This window comes from Salvelinus fontinalis, chromosome 11 (genome assembly GCF_029448725.1).
Source record: "Salvelinus fontinalis isolate EN_2023a chromosome 11, ASM2944872v1, whole genome shotgun sequence".
Lineage (NCBI taxonomy): Eukaryota > Metazoa > Chordata > Actinopteri > Salmoniformes > Salmonidae > Salvelinus > Salvelinus fontinalis.
The window spans coordinates 11,494,199-11,508,489 of NC_074675.1; the positions used below are offsets into that span (position 1 = coordinate 11,494,199).

General features: G+C 43.2%; 1 protein-coding gene across 2 annotated transcripts; it reads right to left on the bottom strand.

Annotated features, from left to right (window-relative positions):
- Window positions 1-608: 608 nt before the first annotated feature.
- Window positions 609-13,913, bottom strand: LOC129865034 (mucin-2-like). Of its 2 annotated transcripts, none has more exons than XM_055937445.1 (12): window positions 13,519-13,913; window positions 12,913-13,048; window positions 8,999-9,302; window positions 7,730-7,780; window positions 7,316-7,442; window positions 6,826-6,991; window positions 6,598-6,718; window positions 4,787-4,883; window positions 4,574-4,646; window positions 4,340-4,470; window positions 3,617-3,768; window positions 609-3,506 (listed from the first exon to the last, which is right to left on the bottom strand). In XM_055937445.1, the coding sequence occupies exons 1-12, from the start codon at window positions 13,791-13,793 to the stop codon at window positions 940-942; spliced, it is 4,200 nt and encodes a 1,399-aa protein (XP_055793420.1). In that variant the 5' UTR covers window positions 13,794-13,913; the 3' UTR covers window positions 609-939. The 2 variants fall into 2 exon arrangements, with proteins under 2 accessions (XP_055793420.1, XP_055793419.1); XM_055937444.1 differs by having other exon boundaries at window positions 4,574-4,649; window positions 13,519-13,912.
- Between the last annotated feature and the right edge of the window lie 378 nt (window positions 13,914-14,291).

The window sequence follows — 14,291 nt, forward strand, 5'->3', positions numbered from 1 at the left end:
AGTGCTCCTCCTTGCACAAAGGCGGAGGTAGCGGTCCTGCTGCTGGGTTGTTGCCCTCCTACGGCCTCCTCCACGTCTCCTGATGTACTGGCCTGTCTCCTGGTAGCGCCTCCATGCTCTGGACACTACGCTGACAGACACAGCAAACCTTCTTGCCACAGCTCGCATTGATGTGCCATCCTGGATGAGCTGCACTACCTGAGCCACTTGTGTGGGTTGTAGACTCCGTCTCATGCTACCACTAGAGTGAGAGCACCGGCAGCATTCAAAAGTGACCAAAACATCAGCCAGGAAGCATAGGAACTGAGAAGTGGTCTATGGTCACCACCTGCAGAATCACTCCTTTTTTGGGGGTGTCTTGCTAATTGCCTATAATTTCCACCTTTTGTCTATTCCATTTGCACAACAGCATGTGAAATTTATTGTCAATCAGTGTTGCTTCCTAAGTGGACAGTTTGATTTCACAGAAGTGTGATTGACTTGGAGTTACATTGTGTTGTTTAAGTGTTCCCTTTATTTTTTTGAGCAGTGTATAACGTTTCTGACATTTGAGTGTTTCAAAATCTCTTAGAAAAGAGTTGGATTGTCCAAAAAAACAAACAACAATCAATGATTTTTTGAGTTTATTCAGTTTAAAACAGAGAAATCAAACTTGTTTCATTTACAAAATGTATGGACTGTGTCAGCAGACCTGAGTAAAGGAAACATGCTCATCAAATTCATATTTGTGCAAAATTACTAACTTCTGGTTAGTTGTGAACAGCTTTACTATTGTTAAGCCCCTACAAGGTAAAGATACACAGCTATAAAACATATTTCGTGTGCAAATGAATTATCATTCATCATTTTAATACATTTTCTGTTTTTGAACATTTGAAAATGTGAAGTTTGCCATCAAAACTTTCTATTAACTTACTGCTCCAACCTGACAAAGGCAAGTTATTGCAGAAGGCACTTGTTTTTTTCTTTGGTGTCCCTCCTTTGAGCTGTTGGAACACTGTACAGTGACTCAGGAGGGGATCCAGTGAAGGCACCTGTCGAGGGAGAGAACACACGAGATGGGTTGCTTGCTGAGGGGGAGAGTGTGCTAGAAGAATTGCTTGACGAGGAGGGGGAAGTGCGTGAGGGAGTTTGTGTGTAAGTGGGGGAGTATGATGAGTGAGAAAGTGTGTGGTAAGGTGTGCTCAATGAGTATGAAGGGGATAGTGGGTGAGAGGTACTGCTGGCAGAGAGAGTGCGAGTAGTGGTCGTTAAGCGGGTGTGAGCCAGAGATAGGGTGCCAGCTAAAGGGGAAAGTGTGCGAGAGGGGGTGCTGGCTGAGGGAGTGAGTGTAGGAGAGGGGTTGGGGGGTTGTGGAGCCAGTCTTCGAGAGGCGGTGTTGGCTGGGAGAGCGAGTCTACGAGAGGCTGTACTGGCTGGGGTAGTAAGTGCATAAGAGGGGGCACTGGCTGGGGTAGTGAGTGTAGGAGAGGGGGTACTGGCTGGGGTAGTGAATGTATAAGAGGGGGCACTGGCTGGGGTAGTGAGTGTAGGAGAGGGGGTACTGGCTGGGGTAGTGAATGTATAAGAGGGGGTACTGGGTGAGGGCGTGAGTGTGCAAGATGGGGCACTGGGTGAGGGCGTGAGTGTAGGAGAGGGGGTGGGGGGTTGGGGAGCCAGTCTTCGAGAGGCGGTGTTGGCTGGGGGAGCGAGTCTACGAGAGGCTGTACTGGCTGGGGTAGTGAGTGTATAAAAGGGGGAACTGGCTGGGGTAGTGAGTGTAGGAGAGGGGGTACTGGCTGGGGTAGTGAGTGTAGGAGAGGGGGTACTGGCTGGGGTAGTGAATGTATAAGAGAGGGTACTGGCTGGGGTAGGGAGTGTATAAGAGGGGGTACTGGCTGGGGTAGGGAGTGTAGGAGAGGGGGTACTGGCTGGGGTAGTGAGTGTAGGAGAGGGGGTACTGGCTGGGGTAGTGAGTGTAGGTGAGGGGGTACTGGCTGGGGTAGTGAGTGTAGGAGAGGGGGTACTGGCTGGGGCAGTGAGTGTATAAGAGGGGGTACTGGCTGGGGTAGGGAGTGTATGAGAGAGGGTACTGGCTGGGGTAGGGAGCGTATAAGAGAGGGTACTGGCTGGGGTAGGGAGCGTATAAGAGAGGGTACTGGCTGGGGTAGGGAGCGTATAAGAGATGGTACTGGCTGGGGTAGGGAGCGTACGAGAGGGTGTACTGGCTGGGGTAGTGAGCGTACGAGAGGGTGTACTGGCTGGGGTAGTGAGCGTACGAGAGGGTGTACTGGCTGGGGTAGTGAGCGTACGAGAGGGTGTACTGGCTGGGGTAGTGAGCGTACGAGAGGGTGTACTGGCTGGGGTAGTGAGCGTACGAGAGGGTGTACTGGCTGGGGTAGTGAGCGTACGAGAGGGTGTACTGGCTGGGGTAGTGAGCGTACGAGAGGGTGTACTGGCTGGGGTAGTGAGCGTACGAGAGGGTGTACTGGCTGGGGTAGTGAGCGTACGAGAGGGTGTACTGGCTGGGGTAGTGAGCGTACGAGAGGGTGTACTGGCTGGGGTAGTGAGCGTACGAGAGGGTGTACTGGCTGGGGTAGTGAGCGTACGAGAGGGTGTACTGGCTGGGGTAGTGAGCGTACGAGAGGGTGTACTGGCTGGGTTAGTGAGCGTACGAGAGAGGTTACTGGCTGGGCTAGTGAGCGTACAAGAGGGTGTACTGGCTGGGCTAGTGAGCGTACGAGAGGGTGTACTGGCTGGGCTAGTGAGCGTACGAGAGGGTGTACTGGCTGGGCTAGTGAGCGTACTGGCTGGGGTAGTGAGCGTACGAGAGGGTGTACTGGCTGGGCTAGTGAGCGTACGAGAGGGTGTACTGGCTGGGGTAGTGAGCGTACGAGAGAGGTTACTGGCTGGGGTAGTGAGTGTGTGAGAGAGGTTTGCAAATGATGGAGTGAAATCTGGGCCTAGGGTGATATCCACTAATTGAGAACTTGTGGTTGGCTTCATGAGGACTGGAGATTGAATGAATATCAATGGGGCTTGGGCAGGTTTTGGGAGAGACTGATGGACAAAACGTGAAGTGGGACGAGAATGGGTTGGATTTGAGGAAGTGGTGGCTGCAGTTTTAGATGGATTCAAAGTGGATGGAACTCTCTTCGATGGGGTGACAGCAGCTGTGGCTTGAATCCGGTTGGATGTTGGGGTTAAGGAAGTGGATTGGATAGAGACAGTTTTGGGTGGAGCTGGAGCCGAAGTGGGCCAGTTCATGACGCTATCATTGTATTTGATGAGGAACTCTGGGTAAACCTGGTGCCTTTCAAACACCACATATATGGATGGGTTCAGGACATTGTCCACACAGCTGTCATAGAGAGTCGGGCTTCCTTCGCCTTTTGGAGGGGGGCGACGGAGCCCCGAGTTCCCCTGTGTGTAGTCGCCAACAAGCACCTGACAGGCAAACATGGACCTCACTCCTGAGTGGCTGGTGTAGCTGTGTGAGTACTTGGCATCCCTGGCAAAGTAACTCCCTAAAACAAACAGAGAAGATCATCAGTAAAACAAAATGACAGACTATAGTGAGATAATGACTGCTTTTAAAATCTGACTACACTTCTGACAGATGGTTAACATGAGGTACCTTCGCCGTACACAGTTCCGTTGGTTCCACACAGCCTCCAGTCGAAGTTATCTCTACAAATGGAGTCTATGTGTTTTGGGTCCGTTCCGTGGAAGAGATGTAGCTCCTTGCTGTTTTGACCTCCATTGTTTTTCTTCATTAAATCTCTTTTCCTGAGAAAGAAAAAATGACCATTAAGAATTGACCATTAGCTGCTGTTAAGATTGATATTTTCAGATGGTTATTCCCTATTGAAATGTGGCCTCTAGGTACCCTCTGTAAGGCCAGAGGTCACCTTAAAGCAGCTCTCAGTAACTGGTATCTGGGCCCCTGAGACATAAAATCGTTTATGGGTGTCTTTAAGCAATTACGATGTTTCAAATGTATAGTCTATTCAACCCCAAGGTCTCCGCCCTGATTTAATGCTTTGGCAGTGAACAAAGATAGGCAAGAGTATTAAGGTCAGCCCTCCCCTCAGAGGGGAGGGGGTGAGATTTGCTCTAGACCTCTTACATGAATATGTCTGCCTTCTCATATGCATATGTCTGTCTACGTCTCTCTTTGTCTAATAAACCTTTAAATATAGGAGATGGTCACCTTATATGTTGTATCTCATTGCTACACACCCTGACCAGGTTTTAAATTCCTAACACTGCTTACCCATAATCTTGTTCAAGCCAGAGTTTACTTAGTATTTTGGAAGTAACATGCTAGGATTGTGTGTGAGAGTTGATGTAAACATACCACTGGAAGACTTCCCAGAGGTCCCCGTTTTGGACCCTCTCGATGCTGGTGATTTGGACACCCCTCATGGTCTTGTTGAAAAGTTCCTGGACCTTCTGATAGTCCCTGTCAGAACTCAGAAGAGTGACTGTCTGCAGGAGAAAACAAAATGGTTGTCACAGCTGAAACCAAATGAAAGGCAATGTTAAACTTCCCTGCAATCCAAAGCTGTAGAATCACATGTAAACAAGTAACCTTGTATCCAATGTCAGGTATCGCAGACTTGTCCCAAGATCCAGGAACAGCTCTGAAATTGCGTGGTCCATTTCTCCTGAAATGACATATGAAAAATAACCTTCATATACAAGAAAAAATGATTAGAACTATAAGTCATCTATTAGGTAAATATAGAAATGGTTTGATTCAGAACATATACCCATTCTCAGTCCATTCCCATTCATACATTACCTGCTTCTTGCAGCTTGTGCGTCCACAGTTGAAACAAAGACAGGACGTCGTCTGACCATCCTTACAGTACCATATGTGTTGTTTTTTTGTGTCATGTCTGTAATTACAAGATGCACTATTTGAACCAGCATCCTTACAGTTCCTGTTCAACATCTGACATCTAGGCTACCTGCTGCCGATGTTAGTAATAGAATTTGAGGGGTGTACACTACCAGTCAAAAGTTTTAGAACACCTACTCATTCAAGGGGTTTTCTTAATTTTTTACTTTTTTCTACATTGTAGAATAATAGCAAACACATCAAAACTATGAAATAACACATATGGAATCATGTAGTAGCCAGAAAAGTGTTAAACATATCAAAATATATCAAATAGCCACCCTTTGTCTTGATGACAGCTTTGCACACACTTGGCATTCTCTCAACCAGCTTCATGAGGTAGTCACTTGAAATGCATTTCAATTCACAGGTGTGCCTTCTTAAAAGTTAATGTGTGGAATTTCTTTCCTTCTTAATGCATTTGAGCCAATCAGTAGTGTTGTGACAAGGTAGGGGGGTATACAGAAGATAGCCCTATTTTGTTGCAAGAACAGCTCAAATAAGCAAAGAGAAACGACAGTCCATTATTACTTTAAGACATGAAGGTCAGTCAATACGGAACATTTCAAGAACTTTTAAAGTTTCTTCAAGTGCAGTCGCAAAAAACATCAAGCGCTATGATGAAACTGGTTCTCATGAAGACTGCTACAGAAATGGAAGACCCAGTTACCTCTGCTGCAGAGGAAAAGTTCATTTCAGTTACCAGCCTCAGAAATTGCAGCCCAAATAAATGTTTCACGGAGTTCAAGTAACAGACACATCTCAGAATCAACTGTTCAGAGGAGAATGTGTGAATCGCCTTCATAGTCAAATTGCTGCAAAGAAACCACAACTAAAGGACACCAATAATAAGAACAGACTTGCTTGGGCCAGGAAACACGAGCAATGAACATTAGACCAGTGGAAATCTGTTCTTTGGTCTGGAGTACAAATTGGAGATTTTTGGTTCTAACCGCCGTGTCTTTGTGAGACAAAGAGTGGGTGAACGGATTATCTCTGCATGTGTATTTCCCACTGTAAAGCATGTACGCCGTACACAGTTCCTTTCCTGTGGCGGTCCTCATGAAAGACAGTTTCATCATAGTGCTTGATGGATTTTGCGACTGCACTTGAAGAAACTTTAAAAGTTCTTGAAATGTTCCGTATTGACTGACCTTCATGTCTTAAAGTAATAATGGACTGTCGTTTCTCTTTGCTTATTTGAGTTGTTCTTGCAACAAAATAGGGCTATCTTCTGTATACCACCCCTACCTTGTCACAACACTACTGATTGGCTCAAACGCATTAAGAAGGAAAGAAATTCCACACATTAACTTTTAAGAAGGCACACCTGTGAATTGAAATGCATTTCAGGTGACTACCTCATGAAGCTGGTTGAGAGAATGCCAAGTGTGTGCAAAGCTGTCATCAAGACAAAGGGTGGCTATTTGATATATTTTGACTTATTTAACACTTTTTTGGTTAGTACATGATTCCATATATGTTATTTCATTGTTTTGATGTCATCATTATTATTCTACAATGTAGAAAATAGTACAAATAAAGAAAAACCCTTGAATGAGTCGGTGTTCTAAAACTTTTGACTGGTAGTGTATAAGAGTAGCCTTTCAGACTCTAACTTTACCTTGTGCTAAGCGTTTATAACTAAAATATATTATTATTACAGAAGGTTGCACATGAGAGCTGATTTTCAAGAGTTTGAGATGTGTTACCTCTGAAACTCAGCTCATAAGACTGCTGGCCTGCAGTGAACTTCACCACAGCACTTTGATCCTCCTGGTACCTTTTCTCAAGGTCTTCACTGGTGATGGATGACAATCTGTGCATCTCTTTCTGTGATTTATAGGAAAAAAAGTCAAATTCAAGGGGAACAACAGTTTACTATATCTATTATTGTCCTCGTAACACATCAGCCTGTTTGAGTGTTTCACACCACTTACGATGGATGCGTACTGGACCCATTTGCCGTACTCGTCCTCCCAGAACCATGCCCACTCTGTGGTGAGTACATATGTGGGCTGGGTCACAGAGGAAACTGTGGAGAGACGGCGAACTTCCCATAATCCGCGGCTCATGGAGTTGAACTGCACACGCTCAGATCCCTCACTGTGAAGGCATGACAAATGTAAATGGTAAAATAATAATAAATGGCTATATTGTACCTTATTCACAGTTTGACATAGTTTTTCTAGTTAAAGGTAGACTCAGCAAAATGATATTGCCACAAGCAGCACCACAGATATTGAGAATCAAGACAGTCACACACAGTACTATATCATGCGCATGTGCACGGGTTCGCTTCACACTGTTACAGCGTGGTAGCCATGGGACCAAAACAGCGGGGAAGTTGAGTCTTGTGCTCCAACGCTCTTAGTTGTTGAAGAAAATCGCTGAGTCTATCTTTAAGTATGAAATAACAACATACTGGACCTGTGTATCTTAGAAGGGTCACAGAAGTCTCTCTCGATCACTTCATTTTCTGGCAGAGCTGACCAAGTCTGTCCAATATTCACTTCCCACTTGTAGGGCATTTTGAAGTGGACTCTCCAGCATTTCTCTGAAAGTCATACATTTTCAGTGAGATGTGATATGTTGCTGAGTATCATTGTTGCACCTGGGTAACAGCCTGATTTGTCCCTAAATTGTGGTTTCACAGGGTTTGTATTGTGTATCTCCTGACAACCTTGAAAGTTGTAGATAAACTCATATCCGGCCGGGTGCCATAGCTTCTGCCGGAGTAAAAATCGGGCAAGGCCCTTGCAGGTGTTCTGCCAAAGCAAACATGGGAAAGCTATCCTCCAGACACTCTGCCTCCACACACAATATCTCCCTCGTTAAATGTACCTCCTTGTTTGCAGTCCCCCTTGACAAAGAACAGGCAGATCTCATTCCTCACTGTAAATAAAGAACAAACAAACGAACATTTAGTTACATGAAATCAAAGTTGGTAACAGGGTTGAGGTCAACACCATCTCAATTCAGAAAGTAAATCAAATTCCAATTCCACCTTTCCTCACTAGCTAGGTTTCCATCCAAACTATATGCACATTTTCCTATCAGAGATCTGTTTCCATCAAATTGACTTGTTGCGGATAAAAGGCTGTGCATGATGACATAACGCACATAAAATAACTTTTGCGGTTATATTCCCAAGTACCGAATAATTGTTTTTGCGTTATATAGCGAATGTGCCCACTGTTATTGGCACGTGCGCTCTAGCCAACAGCTCGCAGATACAGTGCAGGTATAGCTAACATGAACACCCATTTGCACACACTGTATCTAGATTTTTCTATAGATTTTTCTATTGTGTTATTGACTGTACTTTTGTTTATCCCACGTGTAACTCTGTGTTGTTTTTTTGTTGCACTGCTTTGCTTTATCTTGGCCAGGTTGCAGTTGTAAATGAGAACTTGTTCTCAACTGGCCTAACTGGTTAAATAAAGGTTAAATAAATTTAAACAAATAAATAAATACTAAAAGAGCAAGATCATTTTTATTTGTCAAATGGCAGCCAAGCATTGATCATCATGTCACCAGAATAAGACTCTTGATGTTCATTGGAAAGGAGCATCAAGCGTGTCACCTTGCACTTTCAGCACCCTGTGAAGTTCATCATAACTTATTTCACCTGTAGCCTAATAAACTGTATGCTTTTTCCAGTTGTAGTAGGAGGACCACACAACGTCACCCCGTGACTCCAATATTATGGTTATTATATCAATATTTGAGAATAAGCATTTCCACAGCCATTTCTCGCATAATCACTTTTACAGACCCCCCGAAAAACCTCACGTTGTCTAGTGTATTTTGTTTTGTCGACATTTGGAAAGTTTACCAAGAAATTTTCATTTTCATGCAACATGTACTTTACTCGCATAAAAGGTTGGATGGAAACCTGGTTATTGAAAGCATTGAAGAAAATTGGAATTTCAGTGTACTCATTGAATTGACTGGTCTGGAATTGAAATGGTATTGACCCCAACACTGGCTGGCAAGCAAGTCCATAGAGAAATACTTCCAAGTAAGGTTTTGCAGGTAAATATAGCGACTGTTCTGAAACATTATTCCCCACTGAACACAACCCTGTTGTTTGCTTCTGCAGCCATCTACCTGTATTTCTCGGAGGACAGCTCTGGGGCCTGTTGATGGAAGAAGCACCGCCGGCACCTTCACTTTTCATGGCCTGGATGTTCTTGTAGGTGGACAACATGGACGCCATTAGATCGTTTGGCACTCCCCTCTGCTGCAGGGTCCTCCGTGGGTGGGGCTCGAAGAAGTCATGACACCTGTTGCAGTTGGCTCCCGAGGAGCAGGTTCCTCTGATGTACCTGTCGCACATGTGAAGTCTCCTGCACCCCTCCTGATCAGGGCAGTTGCCATATGGCCCGGTGCCTTTGTTATAAGAGTTGCACACCTGAAAGAGTGAGAGACAAGGCTTTTAAAATACTTGTTTACCATACTCTATGTGCAAGAAAGCATGAGATGAACACACAGAGCTATTGGGTAGATCCATTTGAATTCAATCACTTTTTGACAGAACCCCTATTGATTTGAACAAAACCTTCCCTTCCAAGTGCTACACTTTTTGAAGTTTAATGCCAAAACATACAAGAGATTAAAAACTGTTTTCAGTGAAAATAAAACAGACATACTCTTAGAGGTGCTTCCACAATAATGTGATTTGTACCACATACAAGGTAAAGCATTGGATTCTTCACACCATAGTAGGACATTATACCATTACGCTAACTTTTCATGCTTTAAAAAAATGTTTATTTTAGCAATACATGTCATTGTAAAAATAACATCCTTTTTTGGTCTGTATATGCCCAACAGGTGGTGGTGTGTTGGACACAGTATCTCAGATAGATAAATCCTATCTGCATTCCTAATTTCTGTAACTGTTAGCGTCCCTGCGGAATATTGACATAAGCGCAGAAGCACTTGAGTTTCAAACATGATCCTGTTGTATCAATTGCTGTGCTGATCAATGGACAGTTCATTACCTCTTGCAAAATAATGTGTAGCTTAAAGTTATGATTGTACTTGTATTTATTTTTATAATAAAGATGTTGATGCAACAATAATACACATTTACAATAGGCCTATATCTAAAAAAATACATACAGACAAATGATATACAGTACCAGTCAAAAGTTTGGACACACCTACTCATTCAAGGGTTTATCTTTATTTTTTACTTTTTTCTACATTGTAGAATAATAGTGAAGACATCACAACTATGAAATAACACATATGGAATCATGTAGTAACCAAAAAAGTGTTAAACAAATCTAAATATATTTTAGATTCTTCAAAGTAGCCACCCTTTGCCTTGATGACAACTTTGCACACTCTTGGCATTCTCTCAACCAGCTTCATGAGGTAATCACCTGGAATGCTTTTCAATTAACTTGTTTACCATACTCTATGTGCAAGAAAAATACAAGTCCAATTAAGTTCCTTGTTAAAAGTGAATTTGTGGAATTTCTTTCCTTCTTAATGCGTTTGAGCCAATCAGTTGTGATGTGACAAGGTAGGGGTGGGTATACAGAAGATAGCCCTATTTGGTAAAAGACCAAGTCCATATTATTGCAAGAACAGCTCAAATTAGCAAAGAGAAATGACAGTACCTCATTACTTTAAGACATGAAGGTCAGTCAATATGGAACATTTCAAGAACTTTTAAAGTTTCTTCAAGTGCAGTTGCAAAAACCATCAAGCGCTATGATAAAACTGGCTCTCATGGAGACCGCCACAGAAATGGAAGACCCAGAGTTACCTCTGCTGCAGAGGATATGTTCGCCACAAATGAACTGCACTTCAGATTTTAGCCCAAATAAATGCTTCACAGAGTTCAAGTAACAGACACATCTCAACATCAACTGTTCAGAGGAGACTGCGTGAATCAGGCCTTCATGGTCGGATTGCTACAATGAAACCACTACTAAAAGGACTCCAATAATAAGAAGAGACTTGCTTGGGCCAAGAAACACGAGCAATGGACATTAGACCTTTGGTCTGATGAGTCCAAATTTGATTTTTTTTGTTACAACCGCCGTGTCTTTGTGAGAAGCTGAGTAGGTGAACAGATGATCTCTGCATTGTTTAACACTTTTTTGGTTACTACATTCCATATGTATTATTTGTGGTTTTGATGTCTTCACTATTATTCCTCAATGTAGAAAAAAATTTAAATAAAGAAAACCCCTGAAATGAGTAGGTGTGTCCAAACTTTTGACTGGTACTGTATATATCAATACCGTTATATATAATTGTAATAGCAGGACACTGTACAGTCTATTATCCCTCTGAAGAATATGAATTAGGCTGTTTGAGAAGGTTTGAATCCAAAGTAACCAGCCTACACAGTTTGAAGTACAATACCAACATAGCTACTGTAGTAGGGCAAAGCTGTGTGCTGGAAAACCTTGGTATAAGCATTGTGGTACTCATGTGAATTTCCTTTCTTTTTCGGGCTTCAGACCAATGCCTATTCTCACTTAAAACAGTTTTTGTTTTTCATTTCCATGGTTTCACACCGGAAGGTGAATATGCAACATTATTATACAACATTATAATACAGCTTAACACATGCTATCCTTGTGAACCCTCACAATGTTGTGCGTTTTACTAATTGATAAGATCCCAGCTCGTAATCCTACTGATCATTGCTCAAAGCAAATTGGTGAAAGCAAGGAAGCAAAGACTGAAGCAAATATTTACAATGAGATTACACAATGTAGCTGGCTAAATGACAACAGGAGTGTGAAATATGGATGAGCGGTTCTCAAAGGAAAGGTTCTGAAATATTCTCTCTCACCAAGGCAAGGTGCGACCGTGAATGTATCATAGTCATCTACCTCGGAAACGACTTGGGACACACAAAGGTGCGTCAGATGTGAGCTGATTTGGACGTAGTCATCCAAATGTTCCCCGGGACAACAATGATCTACTCTGACATCACACAGTAGAGGAGTTGGAAGTTCCAGTGGGAGGAGGACAGCAACAAGCACATAGAGATGGCCCGGTGCTCTGTCAACCAGCTGGTGTTTGCATTTCTCTGTGACAGGCGCATGCCCACAATCCACCATTCTGCCATAAAGCATTGTGTCCCTGGGAAGTACCTTAGGGATTACGTGCATCTCACTGATGAGGGAAACAACCTCTTCCTTGAGAATCTGACAGCTGGGCCCGTATCCACAAAGCATCTCAGGGTAGACAATTGGTCATAAGTGCTGAGCATAGAGACATTTTACTCCTACTCTTATGGGTAAAAATAGAAGGTATGTAAGAAGCCTCTTTAGTCGTAAGAGTTACACCTAGTCGACAGATATTTAGGACACCTCATGAGCTGTCCTAACCATTTAAGAGTTACCAGCAGGTGTCTTGATTATAGAAAAAGGTAGCGAGCAAACATATGGAAAGTTTTATTTACATAAAAAGGGATGCTGTCAAAAAGTGATTGAATTCAAATGGATTTTAATATGTGCAGACAGCACCTCTTCATCAGTCACAGACACAGACACAGACACAGACACAGACACACACACACACACTGCAGGCTCTATCCTTTTGGGGCCTCTAAGCGAGATTTTGTTGCCCCCCACCTCCCACATTTTGCCATGTTAATGGTATCTGAGTGAAAGTGACTAACAAAATCACCTCCCTCTGGAGGTGTGGCCCTGGGCATGTGCCCTGCATGCCTGGTCAGTATTGGCCATGATTACTACAAGTTTAGATAGCTGGACAGACTAATTTACCAATCTAAAAATGGTTAGCTGACATGACTAATTGAGTGACTGTCAGTGAATGACCTAATAAGAAAAAATTGCTGATACACAAACACATTTCGAACTCGCACCTTTGTGTATTACACTATTCTAACTCTCAACAACAAGTTGAAACCCGATAGACTCCCCCACCCCATTGCTTATGTCGCTTATGTCTGGCCCTGCACACACACAGACACACACAATCCACTGATCCACATCAGCAGTTAGAGGTAAACGGTTGGCTCTTACCGGTGGAAGGAGAGAGTTGTCATTCTGTAATAATAGCTGCCGGAGTTGCTGTCTACTCAGCGTCTCAAGTTTATGCTCTCTCAAAACTATGGAGTTGTGTTCGGAGTGAAGGTCATGGCCAAAGCGGCATGTTCGTCTGGGAGTCAAAGTATCAAGAAACAGGTTAATAAACATAGAAAGCACAATAAAGTTTGCTGAATTAATTCAACTTCTAAACCCCATAGAATTTTTCTAAAATGTTGCAGTTTCATGTTTTGGGCTGAAATACCTCAAATGTAAAAATAGTAATAATAATAACCCGTTGCAATGATACATGTACACAGTCAAACAATGGGCGAGTTCGTTTTGCATGGCCTGGTGCACCGGAAGAGCAGAGTTTAAACCGGGCCACGCAAAACAACCTGTCTTACTTTACTTCTCTGGTCCTATCGCTGCGTTTAGACAGGCAGCCCAATCCTGATATTTAAAAAAAAGAATTGGTCCTCTGAAAAAATCACATCAGCTCTAAAAAAAAAAGATCAGTATAGGAAATAAGTTTCGAATTGGATTGCCTGTCTAAACGCAGCCTATTTAGCCCACATCATATAAAACATATTTTATGCTTACCTTCCCCTACTATTCTTGCAGTCCCCAAATAGATAAAATTTACACAGGTGTAAATCATTGCAGCCATAACATTGCTGCGCTTTGCAGCGTCTAACTTTCGTTTTCGCAATAATGCGTTTGTTTCCATTGCACAGCGCTATAGAAAATAAATCGTTTTCAACAAGTTTATCAAGAGCGCAGAACGTATCTGCCCCAACCCCAACATCTGCCAGATGTGCATAGTCCAATGCTCCTTGATGATCGCAAATTAATTTTAATAACAATTGCTGACCCATCTCGCAATGACTTGCGCGACTGTTGTTCCTGGTTTAGGAAAGTGCACCACAGGCTACCGCTACAACAAAGACAGTACAGTATGAAGATAGGCTAAAACTGCTTCTCCAATAGAATTCCCCGATCGCACTGGGCGATGTCATGACGACGTTGGCTAGCAAAGCGCATGCGTAGAAAGACGTCACGGTCACTCGTGTCAAACTGCGCAGGTGCGGGCAGTCAAATCAAAGGCATTCCTTCAATATATAGTGTCAGTTTGTGAATTTCACGAGGTTAGATTAATAACATGTTCAACTACTTAATGCATTGGCTCGAATCTAGGTTGTGTCTTTAGATTTCGAGAAAATGAACAACTCAGGAGTCATTTTTCACGTCTCTCATTGACTTCTCAAATCCCTAACCTCGGCGTGGTCTGTTTGGTCTGTTTCGCAAGCGTTCCCTGAAGACTGGCAATGTTGCTGTGGCTACACCCTTCCTCCTCAGTTGTGATGAAAGAAAAA

What these genes read in the sequence shown, in the direction of transcription:
- LOC129865034 (XM_055937444.1), bottom strand. Translation starts at nt 13,793, where the DNA reads ATGGGTCAGCAATTGTTATTAAAATTAATTTGCGATCATCAAGGAGCA. An exon ending in TGCAAGAATAGTAGGGGAAG is followed by an intron (nt 13,049 to 13,518) that starts GTAAGCATAAAA and finishes TTTGACTCCCAG; the next exon opens with ACGAACATGCCGCTTTGGCC. An exon ending in CTGTCCTCCGAGAAATACAG is followed by an intron (nt 7,781 to 8,998) that starts GTAGATGGCTGC and finishes CTTTATTTACAG; the next exon opens with TGAGGAATGAGATCTGCCTG.